This window comes from Meriones unguiculatus, chromosome 11 (genome assembly GCF_030254825.1).
Source record: "Meriones unguiculatus strain TT.TT164.6M chromosome 11, Bangor_MerUng_6.1, whole genome shotgun sequence".
In the NCBI taxonomy this organism is placed as follows: Eukaryota; Metazoa; Chordata; class Mammalia; order Rodentia; family Muridae; genus Meriones; species Meriones unguiculatus.
In genome coordinates this window covers 110,613,454-110,628,959 of record NC_083359.1, presented here as the reverse complement: position 1 = coordinate 110,628,959, position 15,506 = coordinate 110,613,454, and the positions used below count along the sequence as shown (strand labels likewise).

The window sequence follows — 15,506 nt, the reverse complement described above, 5'->3', positions numbered from 1 at the left end:
ACGCTGTGTTGTCCTTGCCGTGTCTGTGTGAACCAGCTCGAGAGTTCCCTCCACCCAGAAGGTCCCTGACAGAGGTGGCCAATGCTAGGCACGCCATCCCAGCACTGCTCAAGGATAAGGAAGACAGACTCTTAAGGGGAAAAGAAGGAGGGTGTCTACATCAAAACAGGAATTAGCCCAAGGGCTGAATTCTCAGAAGAAACAACAGAAGCAGAAACTTAGAAAAGTGTTTCTAGGCAGCCAGCAGCCTAGACTCCAACAAACAGTGCATCCCTCCTCTGCCCTGTTCCTCCTCTGGGCGCTGCCTACTCCTCCTTCCCTCCAAATTCCTGGCAAGCACTCCTCTCTCCCCTCTCCACACTTCTGCCTTTCTCAGAGACTCCTAACACGGGGATCCGAGAGCAAGGAGACTTCTTTCACTTAGCAGTGTGTGATTATGTGTTTTTCCACGGTGAGGTGACTTTTCCCTTGAAGAACAATGGTCCGAGATAGGCTTAGACCTTGGTTTCCCTGTAACAGCAACTCTGGAAAACTGTCTCAGAGGAGCACTGGCCATGTCAGCAGGCACTAGCACGCTCCGCCTTGGAGTCACCTCCTCTGGGCCCTGCACATGGCGGAAGAGTGAGGCGAGGCCTGTAGCTGCAGCCTCACCCTTCTCAGCACCTGCAGCAGCTCCTTGCCACCCGTCAGTGACCCCTCGGGCAAGTCGCCATGTCTGGAGGCACAAGAGACAGACACTAACTCACACTGCAGCGTTCCTGACGCTGCCCCCTCCCCCCCCCCCCCCGGGCTTCACGGCTGGGCGAAGGATTTCTGCTACTCAGCCATGTCGGTAAAACAGAGAATCAGACGCAACATGTCATCCCTTGACCGGGGTATCATTCGGCAGGAAGGGCCAGGGATGTGGACGTTTCTTTCATGATAACAGCAATGGCCAACGTCTAACTTTAGAGGTGGCGTGGATGCCACTGCCGACAGCACAGTCTGGAACGTTGGTTTCTATTTATCGTTTTTTCACCTGTTTTCTTCCTGACCCACGTGCAGGGTGGGAATCTGTTCAAGCAGAGGTGCCATGGCCTTCACAAGGGCCGATACTGTGGTTCAGAAAACAATCTGAGGGAGGTGGTGATGCTGACACAGGGTCTCAGTCTCCAGCTGAGGCTACACTCTACACACAGCCCAGGCTACACTCTCCAGCCCAGGCTATACTCTACACACAGCCCAGGCTACACGCTACAGCTCAGGCTACACTCTCCAGCCCTCAATCTCATGGTTCTCCTGCTTCAGCCTTCTGAGTAGCTGAGATCAGAGGCCTTCAACACTAAGCCAGACTTATCTTGGTATTTTTTTTTTTTGAGGCAGGGTTATACTGTGTATGGACAGTGGCCTTGAACTCACTGTCCTTCTGCCTTAGGCCTGCACCATGGTGCCAGTCTGCAGCTGGCTTCTTCAACAGCAGAAGGCTGACCCATGCGGTTTCCAGGCAACAGTGATTCACAGTGACAGGAGGTAACAAGGGTCTAAGAACTAAAGCATGGTCTTCCTGGGCACCCAGGCCTCCAGTGAGGCACAAGAGGAAGCACAGGCAGAGGAAGGTGCCCAACGAGGCAAGACACTGAGGAGAGGAAGAAAGCATGCCTCACCCCGGGGAGACCCAGCGGGGTGCTGGCACCGGCGTCAGCAGAGGAGGAAGACAGCTCCTCTGGCCAGCACACCAGTGCAGGGACCCAGAGGCACCATGACTGGCCCTCTCCCTCTGCAAGTCCACAATGCAGGAGCAGCAAGCACCAGGTCTGCTTAGGAGGAGGACACTTGGCCCTCACGACCCAGCTTTAGTCCAGGAAGCGTGCCAGGCCAACGATCGGCCACGGGGCCAACACGCCCCTTCCCAGCCTCGGCTCGCCAGGCTCCAGACCTTCTGTCCTCTAACCCTGAGCTGAACTACTGCAGATGTGTTCACAAATGGCCTCCAGAGCCGATGATCACCCACAGCCGGAGAATGACGCAAATGGGGACTATCTACATAAGCAAGGCAGGGGAAACAAAAGGGTCATTTTTCGGTTCAAACCACCAGGAGGCCAGTGTCCACAAGCTGGACACAAGGCCATGGGCGTTAAAAACTCTGTCCAGCTCTTTCTTGAGTCCAGCCTGAGCTGGGTCCAGTCTTTTCCCTTCAAGACTCTGCACCAGAAGCATGGAAGAGCGTACGCGCGCACACACGCACACACACGCACGCACACACACACACACACACACACACACACACACACACGCACACACGCGCACGCACACACACGCGCGCGCACGCACACGCTGCTGCTGTCTTGTCTTCTTTGGTGGTCTTCCCTGGCACACGGCCCACTGGCATGACTGTAAAGACACCAGGGACAATTAGGCTCCACGTATTTATGACAAATGAGTCAGTGGTTCCCTCACTCTTGCTACACTCTCCCAGAGTGAGAATCCGGAGCACAGGGAGCCGCGGCCTTAGATCAGCAGTGCTGCAGCCTCGGCCAAGGGTACAGCGAGAGGTGTGGAGCCTGAGGCCCTAAGCCGCTACTCAGAGCACCACCCGCAGGGCCTTCCCCACACTGTTCCCAAGGCTGGCGTGAGGGAAAGCAGTGGGACGCCCCGGTGGCCTCCCAGCCTCTACCTGCCACGGACCTGGCCCTTCCCTCCCATTCGGCTAACAGTAGCTTTTCATTTATGGGCACCTCAGGGACCAGGGGCCTGCCCTCCTCAGACACCAGACCAGCCAGCCTCCTCCCCATGCCGGACACCCAGCTTCTCCTAACATTTCAGGAGCCCCGGGTGGGCACACACGTGAGAAGCTTCTAATGGGTGTGCTCTCCCCAGGGTGCTCCTGCTTTCTCAGCTGTGGAGCAGGGCAGGGTGCCCAGTGGTTCTGTGAGTGAGTTACTAGAGACCTCGAGGAAGGCAGGTCCCTGCGTCTGCTCTCCTAGCAGCGAGCTCAGAAGGCCCCATCCAGCTCTGAGGGCCAGGATCCCCCATTCACCCTCTGCTGCACATCTGCCTTTACACTTTCCTCCCTAGCACTGCAGGGCAGAGGGCAAAGGTAAGGCCTCTTGTTTTAACAAAGAGCATCTGGAGAAGAGAGCAATGAAGAACAGATGTGAGCATGGAGCTGGCAGGGAAGGCAGTGTGGAGGAGGAGGAGGGGAGGAGGACAGCGACCCTGCCCCCAGCTTCCTCAAACATCGCCCTACACATCGAGGCTGGTGTGAAAGGCACACTTTCAGAGGTCACGCAAAGCTTTGAAACGGTGCCCTGCCTGGTCCCGTGTCCCAGCAGCTGCTGCTTGTGATGGTGAGTGAGGCGGTCCACCCACACGACCACAGCTGACCTCCTACCCCACGCACCGGGAGCTCGGAGCGGAGCGGTCACTGCCACCCGGCATGCCCAGCTCCTGGGAACGAGCTCCCTGCGCGGTTAGCCCCAGGCCGCGGAGCCACCTTCTCACACAGGATTGCAGCTCTGCATGCCCCACTGTGAACCCTCGGAGGCTGAAGAGCTGCCCTAGCTGGCTCAAAGTCCCAACACCACTGCCATCGCTAGCACATGGCTCATTACCAGCTACGTGGCTGAGAGTGTGTGTGTGTGTGGTGTGTGTGTGTGTATACATGTGTATACACGTGTACAGTGTATAGATGGCATACGTGAGCATGTGTGAACGCATAGCTGTGCACTGTATACGGAAGGAAGACATCTGTTATCTTCCTCTGCTCTCAACACCTTTTTTGTTTTTCAAGACAGGACTTCTCTGTGTAGCCCTGGCCATCCTGGAACTCACTCTGAAGACCACCCTGGCCTCAAATTCACAGAGATCCTCCTGCCTCTGTTTCCCGATGCTGGGATTAAAGGTGTGCTACCATGCAGTGCCACCTCCACCCGGTGCCACCCCCACCCCCTCCCGGTGCCACAGCCACCCCCTCCCGGTGCCGCCACCACCCGGCAACGCCTTATGTTTTCGAGCCAGGCTCTCGCTGAGGCTGAAGCTCGGTTCCAGGAGGCAGGCTGGTCAGCAGGCTGGTCAGCAGGCTCCCAGGGTTCACTTCTCTGCACTCCCAGCACTGGGCCGCGCGCAGGCGCAGCTGTGCCAGGCTCTCCCTTTCTCTTTTTGTTTTTAACCTGTGTGCTATGGACCAGGTTCAGTCCTCCTGCTCTCACAAACATTCCTACTCGCTGAGCGCTCTCACAGCTCCTCAAGCGTTTGCTTATTGGCTTGTTTCAATATAAAATTTAACTTCCCGTGTGTATATAAAATGTTCCATATAAAGTGCCAGCACTCTCTTCAGAGGCAATCCTAAGCTTGTAGATGATCTGTCTAGATTCATTTAACCTTACAAAACTCACAGAAGCCATCCAGGAATTAGCCCTGTAATCCCGGCACTGAGCAGGCTCAGGCAGGAACATTTAACAGTCTCAAACCTACGTTTAAATACAGCTGACACCGTTGGGCTGCTCTGGGTCCACACAATGCCCTCCACCTCTAACCTTGGCACATAGGAAAGCTGCCCCTCAGGGGGAGAGCAAACGGCTGCTTGGTTTCCCCACAGGAAGCAGCTGATGTCCTCAGCACCGGCTGCTGCTGACATGGCGGCAGAGGCATGGTGATGCTGTCAGCCAGGGCTTCCTACCCTTCCTGGGAGTAGGTTCTCCCTTCCCTGCTGCCCACACCCCCAGGGGGTGTGCCAGGCCAAGAGTGGCCTCCAGATGGCTGCCTAGAAGCTCCCAGTTAATCCCCTGGCCCTCTGTAATCTGAGACAATGAGGGCCTGTGCTGAGCGGGCTGCTTTATCTTAATCCCACGTGGAGGGGACCCCACCGAGCCCCAGCCAGCTCTTTGCAGTGGCTTGGCACCCCCACTTTTCCAAAGAAGACCTAACCAGCCCACAGGCCCTTCCTGCCACAGCTGCCTCAGGAGAACACCCCAGTCCCAACGCCATTACGAGAGCAGCCTCCATCCAACCCCAGTGCCCACGTGGGGGACCTGGCTCACAATCGCCTCAAAAGCGACACCAGTGAAGACAGGACTCACGGCAACATTCACCCAGAAAACAGAGTGAGAGGGACTCGCATCCGTTCCCACCAGCAAACAGCCCTCGGAACAGCCAGTGTGGAAGGCAGACAAAGAACAGGCCAACATCCAGCAGCTGAGTGCCCAAGACAAGGTTCCCTGGTTCGGCGGCCATGCACACCCCGGCAGCCTCCACCCGAGCCAGCAGCGAGCGGCATTCCCCAGGGGCGAAGAGCGAGCCTTTGGCCTCTTCCACCCCTCACTGACATGCGGGCCCCCAAAGGACAGGGACGGCAGGCAGGATATCCCTGGTGCATGCTCCCTGTGCCGTCGGCATGCTGCCGCCCGCCCACCCTACAGACTCTTGCGACCACCCGCATTTCATTCAGCTTTAAAGACATGACAACAAGGTCGGAGATTTGAGGGATGTACCTGACTCTCTCTCCCCTCCAGTGGTGGCGGAATCTGATCAGCAAAACCAATCTTCCCTGGATCACCCATAAAGGCACTAACCTCATCCACGTTCTCAAAAGCGTTGATGACGTCGTACGGCAAGCAGGACAGGAGGTCAATGACAAACCACGTCTTCAGGTAGTTCATTCGGATAAGTTTGGGGTCAGAGATCACCTCCCCCGCCGGCCCCACAAAGGTGGTGTGGAAGTTCAGGACAATGTCCACTAAGAAGATCACGTCCACGATGCTGTCCACCACCAGCCAGGCCACATTATTCTGCCTGGTCTTAAAGGACACGTTGTAAGGGACCAGGATGGCCGTGTAGAAGGTCAAGATCAAGATGATCCAATCCCACGTGGTCTTAAAGACGCAGTAGTGTAAGATGATGTGGGGGGGTGTCTTTGGAGCTTCTTGCTTGTACTGTGGAAGGATGTCTGAGCCCAGCTGCAGGACCTGTGCAGAAAAACAGCACCGAGAGAGGCAGAGTTAGGAGCTAACGGAAGCACCAGCACCGGGCCCTGCCGGCCAGTGGCTAATGCTAACAGCGCTGTGAACAGATCAGCAGCTACGAACACGCTGAAGGGGACCAGGAGAACTTATGCGGGCATGATAACAGAAGGGCTTGCTCGGAAAGGGTGGCAGGCTGTTGGCCGGCAGCTGCAAACCAAGCAGTGTGCTAAACAGTTCAAATGCACATGTTGTCTTGCTCATTTCTAAACACAACCTTGTTCGCTTGTTTCCCGCTAGCCAGTTTTATATGTGACGGGTGAGAAGCTGAGCAGGAGAATCAAGCAAGCTCGTTCAGTCGATATTTATATAAACACTGTGCCGGGAACAGTGTGGTGTCGGTCCTGGGCCTCTGGCTGTGAAGGAAGGGCACAGGCCGACCCACTTGGAGCTCAGTCTCATGCACACACTGAGGGCTGCTCTATGCTGAGGGCTGATGTGATCTTCCTTCCTCAGAAAGGGGGAGGGTGAGAGACTTCACCTGGGCACACAGCTGTTCTGAGCTTGAGCTGGAATTTCTCTTCCTGTGGAAAGGACTTCTCACTAGAGCAATTGAGAAAGTATAGGGAGTATGTCTAGCTAAGCCAGAACTGCGCTCCCCCAGCCTGTGAAAAGCTCTGGGCTTGAACCTCAGAACCACAAGAGCCAGGTGAGGCTGTGCCTGCCTGTGAGCCCAACACTGGAGAACGAGAGAGGAAGACAGCAGAATCAGGAGTTTGAGATCTCGGCAACACAGGGAGCTTGAGGCCAACCTGAGACACAAGAGACCCCGTCTGTTCCCCTCCACCACGAAGGGAAGCTTGGGCTCAAAGAACAAAACAAAACCAACTAAAAGGATGGAGTAGGAACAGAGCCACAGCAGGACGCCCCTGACTTTGTGGCTCAGGATGGAAGAGTAACCTGGAAATACCAAGGCACCCAGACAATGCCACTCTCCAACAAACGCTCTCGCTCCAGCCAAAGGACAAGGCAGCACGCGGCTCCCGAGAACAGAAAGCGCTCTCACAATGGCTGCTGCTGGAGCCAGTGCTACAGGATTACTGTGTCCTGCACTTACTGGGAGCAGCTGCCCTCTCTCCCTGCAGAGGAGAATCGCTCAGAGGAGGGAGCCTGAGATCCCACCACCCGGGCAGTTTGAGGTACCCACAACCCAGACTGGTGTCAGTGTGAGGAGAGGAGGAGGAAGCACCCGGTCACCATGCAGTGAGACACCCTGCCAGGCACAGGGGCTCAGGCCTGTGATGCCAGAAGGCCTAGGCAGAAGGACTGCACGTTTAAGGCTAGCCTGGGCTGCACAGTGAATCCCGCAGTGTGAGGACAGACAGAGTGCTCTTGACCCATGTTGGACAAAAAACCGGGAGACGCCTGCCCTGTACCCTGCTATGTTATATGAAAACCGCCCGAAGCAAAGCTCTGAGAGATCTAAAGTCAATAGTCAAAATGCTCAGATCCACAAGTGCCAGATTCTTTACACAAAGAACCACAGAAATAGCAAACTGGGTGAAAAGTAGTTAATCAGTAGATGCCAGCACCAAAAACTGGCAAAGACGTCAGAGGCCATCTGACATGAGATTTCTTGGACAAGCTGAAAAACAAATAGAAACCTGGAAAAGGCTGGCACAAAGAGCGGATACAAAGAAGAGCCAGACAGAAGCTTCAGCTCCCTGGTACAATAGCCACTATAAAAAAAAAAAAAAAAAAAAAGAAATCCAGTGGTCCAGTGGGTGCCCTCAGCAGCAGAGCCTCAGGAGGAGGGAGGAGTTAGGTAACTTCACGTTAAACACAACTGGAATTTTGTGCAGTTCCTGTTCTGTGACAGACATGGACACTGCACCTCAGAGGGAAGGGCACAGTGCTGCAAAAGGACCAAGCCCCCAGGAAGACAGGCTAACCCTCCATGAACCCACTGAAAAGAATTTCAGAGTGCATGAACCAAAAACTCAGGGAAACCAGCCCGTCCGCAGTGCATCTCTCAAGGAATGATAGGCAGAAAATGAGCAAGGATGATGGATGATTCAGCTCAGTGGTGGTTGCAAGTTTGCATAAGACCTTGGATTCCATCCTTAGCATGAAGAAGGAAGGAGGGAAGGAAGAAGGGGGAGAGCGGGAGAATTCACAAGGACACTGAATTTGATGAGACCAAAAAGCAGTAGGGTTTTTCCTGATAGAAGTCTCTTCCCACAGGGGCAGGATGCAATCTCATCAAAGGAGCATAGAGCATTAGCAGAAGAGCCTCGTGCTAGTCCGCCAGGCAGCCCCAAACACTGAACAGGAAACTGCACAGCATCTGTCCTCCACCCCACACACTGCAGATCGCTCATGGAAAGACAGCAAGAAAATATACAAACACTTGAAAACTAAACAGTGCGTTCTTCAATAATCCACGGGCCAGAGGGCGGAGCATGGAGACAGCCCAAAATACACTGAATTCAGTGGGAATGAGAACTCAACCCATCAGAAGCTGCGTGCTGCTGCTGAGGCAGAGCCGAAAGGGAGATGTGCGGACACGGGGTCTCCAGCCAATAGGAAGAAGAAGCTGAAGCGGAACAGGCAGGGGAATAATAAGCAGCAGGGTTGATGGAAGCCAAACCAAGAGAAGAGAGAAGAGCTGGGGTTTGGAAGGATGATAAAGTAACTCTGGGACTGCATGGCAGGTGAATTACACTTGGAGAGCAAGGCCCCAGGTTCAATCCCCAGCACCAAAATATAAAATAGAAACAGCATAAACTGACAAAGGAAAGCAAGTGACCAGTGAGAAATGGGTTCAAGACCATCACTGGGAACACCAGGGACAACAAAGGACAGCAGTGACAACTCCACACTCAGAGGCTTCAACAGATGGCTCCCAAGACACACATTGGGTCAACTCGCAGCCCCGAACCAAAGGGAGCATTCATACTGCTCAAATTGTCAAAGTAGGTCTCTTCAGGCCCGGGTGTTTTAACAAATAACATCTCCAAATTTAAAGATGAATTCACAGCAATGTTACACAATTTCTTTCAGAAAATGCAAGCAGAAGGACTGCTTCTCAATCCACTCTGTGAAATTAGTTACCTTGATTCCCAAACCAAAGACAGACATCCCTCAGAAACATATATACAAAAGTCCTTAACAGCTGGCAGCAGACAGCATTTAGCAGTGTTCAAAAATGAATTACTATAGCAGCATATTTCAGAAGTGTAAGCTAATTCAATGTCTGAAAACTCAGTGATTGATAAAATTAAGTACTCATTCATTATATTAAAAAAAAACTTAGAAATAGGAATATGGGGAAATTTCTTAAATTTTACAAAGGAAATGAGAAAGACAGGGATGGAGATGGAAGACAGGAAAGAGAAAGACAGGGTGGGGAGCAACAGGCTCTGTGGCCCACAGCTAACCTACTTCATGATGAAACCCACGTGCTTCCCACTGAGGTGAGAAAGGCAAGGCACGTGCTCACGCTCTCACTCCGCACTGTCTCACTACCACAGCAAAGCACAGCAGGAAAGAACGGACACTCAGAGCAGAGAGCAAGCTTCACTACCGGCAGAGAGCACGGTGGCCTCTGCAGGCCTTCTCTGAGCATGTGCAGAGAAACCTGCAGAATGAGCAGGGCAATTAGCAAGTTCAACAAGACAAGAGAAGTAGCAAAGTCATTGCATTCCCACACCACAGCCTTGAGCACCAAAATGCTACACTACCATTTATAACCGCTGAAAAACACGTGGGTGTAAACATAGAAAAACGTGTCGCACTCAAATGTCGAAAACAACAACATGTTGATGGAACAGAGCCAAGAAATGAGGAGGCACCGCTCTCAGACCTCGGAAGAGCCAACACACTAAAGATATCCGTTCTCCCCAAATGGACATCTAAGTTTAGCACAGTTCCCATCAAAATGCTAGCGAGAATATTTGTAGATGCATCTGCTCATAAACCATCCTAAAACTATGAGGAAGGGCAAAAGAATTAGAATGCCTGAAGCTATTTTCCATAAAGTAAAGTAGTTGAAACTTGCCAAATATACATTAAATACATTAAACATATGTAGGTTTCTTGGTTTTGTTTCTCTCACTTCTGGGGGTAACTTGAGTATCACCCATACCACAGTAGAGAAGAAAGTTGGGGAGTGGCATAGGTGAGTTCAGGACAACCTGCTGGAATTGAGGCTGTGTCAGCAGCAGAAGCCTAGACACAGAAAATGGAACAAAACGGAGGATGTAGGGAAAGGTTCACATAGCCATGCCCAAGTGACTAGGGCATGTGAACACAGGCCAATGCAGACACTTACCTGTGCTTCACACCTTGGCTAAAAGTGAACTCACACTTCACTGGATACTGGTGTAAAATGTACGAGAGAAGCTTTAGGATCCTGGACTCAATGGCAAAACCATGATCCAGTAATGAAGAGCAGACACACTGGGCTTCACAAGGAAGAGAGACAGGCCCATCAGAGAAGACACCGCAAAGCGGAATCAACAGACACCAGCACCCAGGACACGTGATCTGCAGTACACCATCTCAAACTCAACAAGAGAAAAAAACGGTCCAATCGGGAGAAAGTGTAGCCAGTGTGGAGTTACAGAGAGCAAATAAATGAGCACCCAGCCACTAGGGAAACACAGAAACCACAGGACATGTTCCCGCACACCTGTGAGAACAGCCAAGGTGAAAGGCCGTGTTAGTACAAGATGCTGGTGGCCTTCATGCACCATCGGGCAGGAAGGGAAAATGGAGTGGCCACCCCAGAAGACTGTGGCAGCTTACGGCACTCATTGAGCAGCTGCCCTGTCACTAAGTGATCACACTCGTAAGCTTTAAGTCCACAACACGCTCAGGTGAAGACCCAGGCCAAAGCATTCACAGACACTTTGCTCCTTACAGACAAAGCAGCAGCACTATCCTGCTGCAGGATACTTGATCACACTGTGAACCTCGAGGCTATATATATGGAGAAAACCTGTTTCTAGTTGTGGTGTGGCTCAGCCCTAGCACACGCCTTTCATCCAAGAGCGGTCTGTAAAGAGGATTACATAAAGTCAACCACAGGTCAGGAGGCAGAGCAAGCAACCAGTCGACAGGAAGTAACATTAAAAAGAGAGAGAGAGAGACAGAGAGAGAGGAGGTCTGGAGGGCAGATAGAGAGACACGCAGGAAGTAGAAAGGAGGGAAAGGAGGGACATTGAGATTGAATGGCTTTTAAGTCAGCATGGAGAAGGAGAAGGTTTTTTTGTTTTTTTGTTTTTCGTTTTTTGTTTTTTTTTTTCATTCTGGGCTGTTGGCCGAGTAGGAAGGTCAGCTGCATGTTTTCTTTGACTCTCTGGGACAGTAGACTTTCACCCCAAGATCAGGTTCCTGAGCCCATTTGGGATTTTTGCTTAAAAACAACAATACCCCCGGGAGCCTTCAATGGACACAGGTGAAGCAAAGGCTAACACATCTGTCCCAGGAAACTCTTCGTTAGAGACAGAGGTATTACCTGCCTGACTCTCAGAGCGAAAAACTCTCGGGTTTGTAATTTATGTGTCATACCTTCTGTGCACATATGTGAATGTGTATTCATGTGTGTGTGTGCTTTGTTTTCATTTTCAGATAGGCTCTCTTCATCTCTGAGTATCCGGATGGATGTTCCGTACACACCAGCATTTTCACTCCTGTTCTGAGGGTTGGCGGGAGGCAGGCACCTTGCCAGTCTTCACTACAGGTTTACGATTCCCGTATGACATATTGAGATGATGCAATTATGAAAACAGCACAAACGGCTGCCGGGGCTGAAGAAGGAACGAGAGGAGAAGCAGGTGTGTGTGTGGGCTCACTGGGTCTATTATCCAGAACTGTGTGAATATTCAGTTATCTCAAGTAACTTTAGTTTTTAAATACCAAGCAAATGCAGGTGAACTAGATTGTTATGAGGAAAGTGCTCCGTAAATCCAGCCAAGGGAGAGGCAGGTGAGGAGGGAGATGAGGTTTCAGGGTTTGTGGTGTTTTTTCAGGACGCGGTCTGGACAATGCACTACTCAGCCAGAACACTGAAGAACATGCCAGCAGGCAGCACGTGCTGCAGAGCCCCGACAGCACCCTAACGATGGGGCACCAACCCTCTGGAAGAGATGTCCTTCCTGAGAGACGAGCCCACGCCTGTGACACACTGGTAAAACCCACAGTTATTTCCAAGTGGGCTTTGCATACTGAGTCTCCCCAGGGCGCTCTCGGGCCCTGTCTGAGTGAGGCCTGAGCCTCCCCATAGTGCAAGGCTGAGCACATTCTCCAGCTGCAGCTAGCGGGACATGAGGTCTCAAGAGAAACCAGAGAAGGCGCCAGGCAAGCGGGAGGGTGGACGGAGAACTGTATTCAGGTCCCTGTCCTACCTCAGAGGGTCAGCCGCTCACGCTTTAACCACGGACCAGCACACTAGAAGCTGGTGTCAATGCCACAACTTTTTCTTTTGTCCATTTTCATGTGTGTATGATTTGCACACGTGTGTGCATGTTTTTGCCTGGGTATGTATGCACACGTGAGGGTAATGTAGCTGTGGAGATCCAAGGCTGACATTAGGAATCAACCTTGCTAGATCTTCCACCTCATCCACTGAGGCAGGGTCTCTCTGTCACAGGCAGCGCCCACATCAACGGCTGGTTTCCGCCACCCCCATCCCCGCCCCCTACCCCCATCCCCGCCCCCTACCCCATCCCCGCCCCCTACCCCCATCCCCGCCCCCTACCCCCCACCCCTGTCTCTCCCTCCTGAGGCTGGAGCAGGGTACCCTGAACTGCCCATCAGCTGCCTCCCGGGTTCCTGCGGCCTGAAAGCACTTAACTGCTGAGCAACAGTGAAACATCTGCCGAGCGAGCAGGGTTCTGCCCCTGCATCTGTCACTCAGTGGACCCCTAGCGTCATCATGACATCGTCAAAACAGAAATAACGTGGAACTCTGCAGAGCAGGCACTTTATTTACAGAAAATCAATACTCTTAAGAAAATTTCCTGACCAAGAGACCATTCTGCATCCAGTAAGCTCTCTGTCTGCTGTCATCCTTTACAGTAAATAAGCGACAAATGACTGATTATCCTTATTGATCAGGAAAGATCCCCGTGAGCACTCTCCTCCAGAGAAAGTCAGCAGAACAGGAAGCCTCGCCTCACCAGCCCGTTTGTGTGTCCTGATCTGGAATGGGGTTGACGGGGGCTGGGGGCACAGGAGGACATCATGTGCACAGCCTGAGGACCTAAGTTCAGAGCCCCAAACCCTCAGAGAAGTCAAGCCGGGAGGCCCATCATGTGACCCCAACACTCAAGAAGACAAGGAGATCGCTGATGCTTGCTGGCCAGCCAGCCTTGCCTTCTCAGAACCAAGCCAGGGAGAGCCTCTCAGAAAAAAAGTGGACAGTACTTTAGGAATGACAACTGAGGTTGACCTCCAGACACACACACATACAACACACACTGAGACAGACACAGAGAGACAGAGACACAGTGAGAGACACAGAGACAGGGGCTGATAACCTCCAAAGGGCCAGATTTGGGCTCACAGTCACAGCAGGTCTGATACGGACATTGCCAGGCTCTAAGAGTCCTCTCTCCCTGCTCAGTGCTCTGTGCACAGAGGGTTGTGTGGACAACGTTAGCGTGACCAGCGCTGTGGTGAAACAGTGGGAGAGCAGCTGGCTCCCACTTCCTCATCCCTGCTCGTCATCAAAGGCAGCCAGGACGGGAGCCCAGACAGGGCAGGCTGGGGAGGCCAGAGCTGATGCAGAGGCCGTGGAGGGGCTGCTCTCTCACAGAGCCCGGGCCAAGCAGTCCGGGAACGGCAGCACAAGGAGGTGTGAGGCCTCCCTCACAGATTACTAAGAAAATGTCCTTCGTGCCTACCACGGCAGGGTGTTGCGGAGGCATCTTCCCAACTGAGGGCACCCTCCTCTCAGAGGACTGCCGCTTGTTTCAAGCTGACATAACCTACCCACCTACTTCCTAAGGGTGGGCCCGTCCCTGCTCGATCCCTCTATGAAACAGCCACCCAGAGACTCTCCTCCGGCCTGTAGGGCGCAGCCTGGAGAGCTCCCAGTGGCTCTGATCCCACAGGGAAATCGGCTGGACTGTCACGCTTCTCTCGCACTCTGCATCGCCAAGTCCTCTGCTGCATCTTTAAATCCTCACAGTGGCCTGTGAGAGCAGTCTGGAAGGGAGGCAGAGGCTCAGCATAAGTGACTCAGCCTGACTCACCCAGGCTGAGTGAGCAGAGAGGTGGGGGTGGGAGCCAGGCCTCACCACCACTCCAGTGTACCGGCACCTCGAGCACCACAGTGACACACTGTCCTCTACCCAAAGCCCCAGGACACAGAAAGGCAGGCTGGGAAACATGAAAAAGGTAAATGGTTTGCTCGCAGCCCTACTGCACGCAGCAGCAAGGACAGTAACAAAATCCTGCCCCTGACTCCACATTCCTCTTCTGCTGCGAGCCAGCTCTGACTGGTTTGGCTTAGGTGACCTGTCACCCTGTCATCTAAGAAACCCTGGCTCCCAGGGAAGTTGCCACTCTGAGGAAGGCCCCTCTCCCGAACGTCCCAGTGAGTTCCTTGTCCATTTATGCTGCTGAAAAATACCTGACCAAAAGTGACCCGGGGGCAAAAGGGCTCACGAGGCTGGCCAGCCCAATCCCCGGTTGCAGGCCCACCTGGCACAGACATCAAGGTAACGGGCATTCCAGGCAGCAGGGGCCGCCTCATCCACAGCCAAGGGCGGGAAGACGCAAACGCACCCACGCTGCCCGCTGGCTCTCTTCCAGCCCAGCCTCGCCTGACGAGACCCTCTGCCCGGGAACCGCGGGGAAGCAGGCAGTCTCCCGCAGACGCACCACCCTGGCTACAGCGTTCCTCACCCACAGTCTCGTCCTGGCTGATTACAGGCTGCGGCAAATTAACAGCTGAAACCAACTGCCCCAAACCAGCTAGGGTGGCCTGAGTCTGTCCCCTTCCATGTCACCAACCCACGCAGAGTGGCTGTGACACTTTTGTGTCCCACTCTAAGCTCTTTAGCCTTTAGCTAGCTCTCGCTCATGGTTTTGGTCAACAAACCAGCCCACCCCCGCGTGCTGTCAGAGGCCAACCCTCAGCTGTCAGGGGCCTCAGTCTCCACCTGCTCCGTTGTTTAACCCCTACACCCTCCCACCATGCCCCTCAGTTCTTCCCCTAAACTTCTCTGTAGGCACAGTTCTTCCCATCCCTTCTTTAGACACAAATCAACCTTTTCTTGCTGCTCCCCTTCGGAGCCAGACTTTTCAAAAGAGAAGTCAGTGTCCTCACTTTTTGCCGGCAAGTGCCGGCCTCATACCTTACCTGAGCGGTCTCCAGGGACTTTCGAGGTCACCAGCCACTTCCCTGTGGCCAAGAATATTAGATTCCCTCATTATCTCTCTTCTCTCTCACACAGGCATTTTAGAGATTTTTTTCTCTTCTCTGTTGTTTAAAGGTGTGTGTGTGTGTGTGTGTGTGTGTTCAAGTGTGCATGTTCATGTGTGCAGGATGGCTGTACA

The 15,506-nt window shown here is 53.2% G+C and overlaps 1 protein-coding gene and 1 long non-coding RNA gene across 3 annotated transcripts in view; one reads left to right on the top strand and one right to left on the bottom strand.

Moving 5' to 3' along the window:
* Kcnh1 (potassium voltage-gated channel subfamily H member 1) overlaps positions 1-15,506 on the bottom strand; it is a 261,141-nt gene that overhangs the window by 187,771 nt on the left and 57,864 nt on the right. Inside the window, exon 6 of one of the 2 annotated variants that reach the window (XM_060364945.1) lies at positions 5,469-5,942. In XM_060364945.1, the coding sequence (XP_060220928.1) occupies positions 5,469-5,942 (474 nt within the window). The remainder of the gene's footprint in view (positions 1-5,468; positions 5,943-15,506) is intronic. The other variant, XM_060364946.1, reaches the window with a different exon arrangement.
* On the top strand, positions 11,261-12,373 carry LOC132646516 (uncharacterized). The gene is made up of 3 exons (XR_009584815.1): positions 11,261-11,450; positions 11,571-11,776; positions 11,972-12,373. It is a non-coding gene; the product is annotated as an uncharacterized LOC132646516 (long non-coding RNA).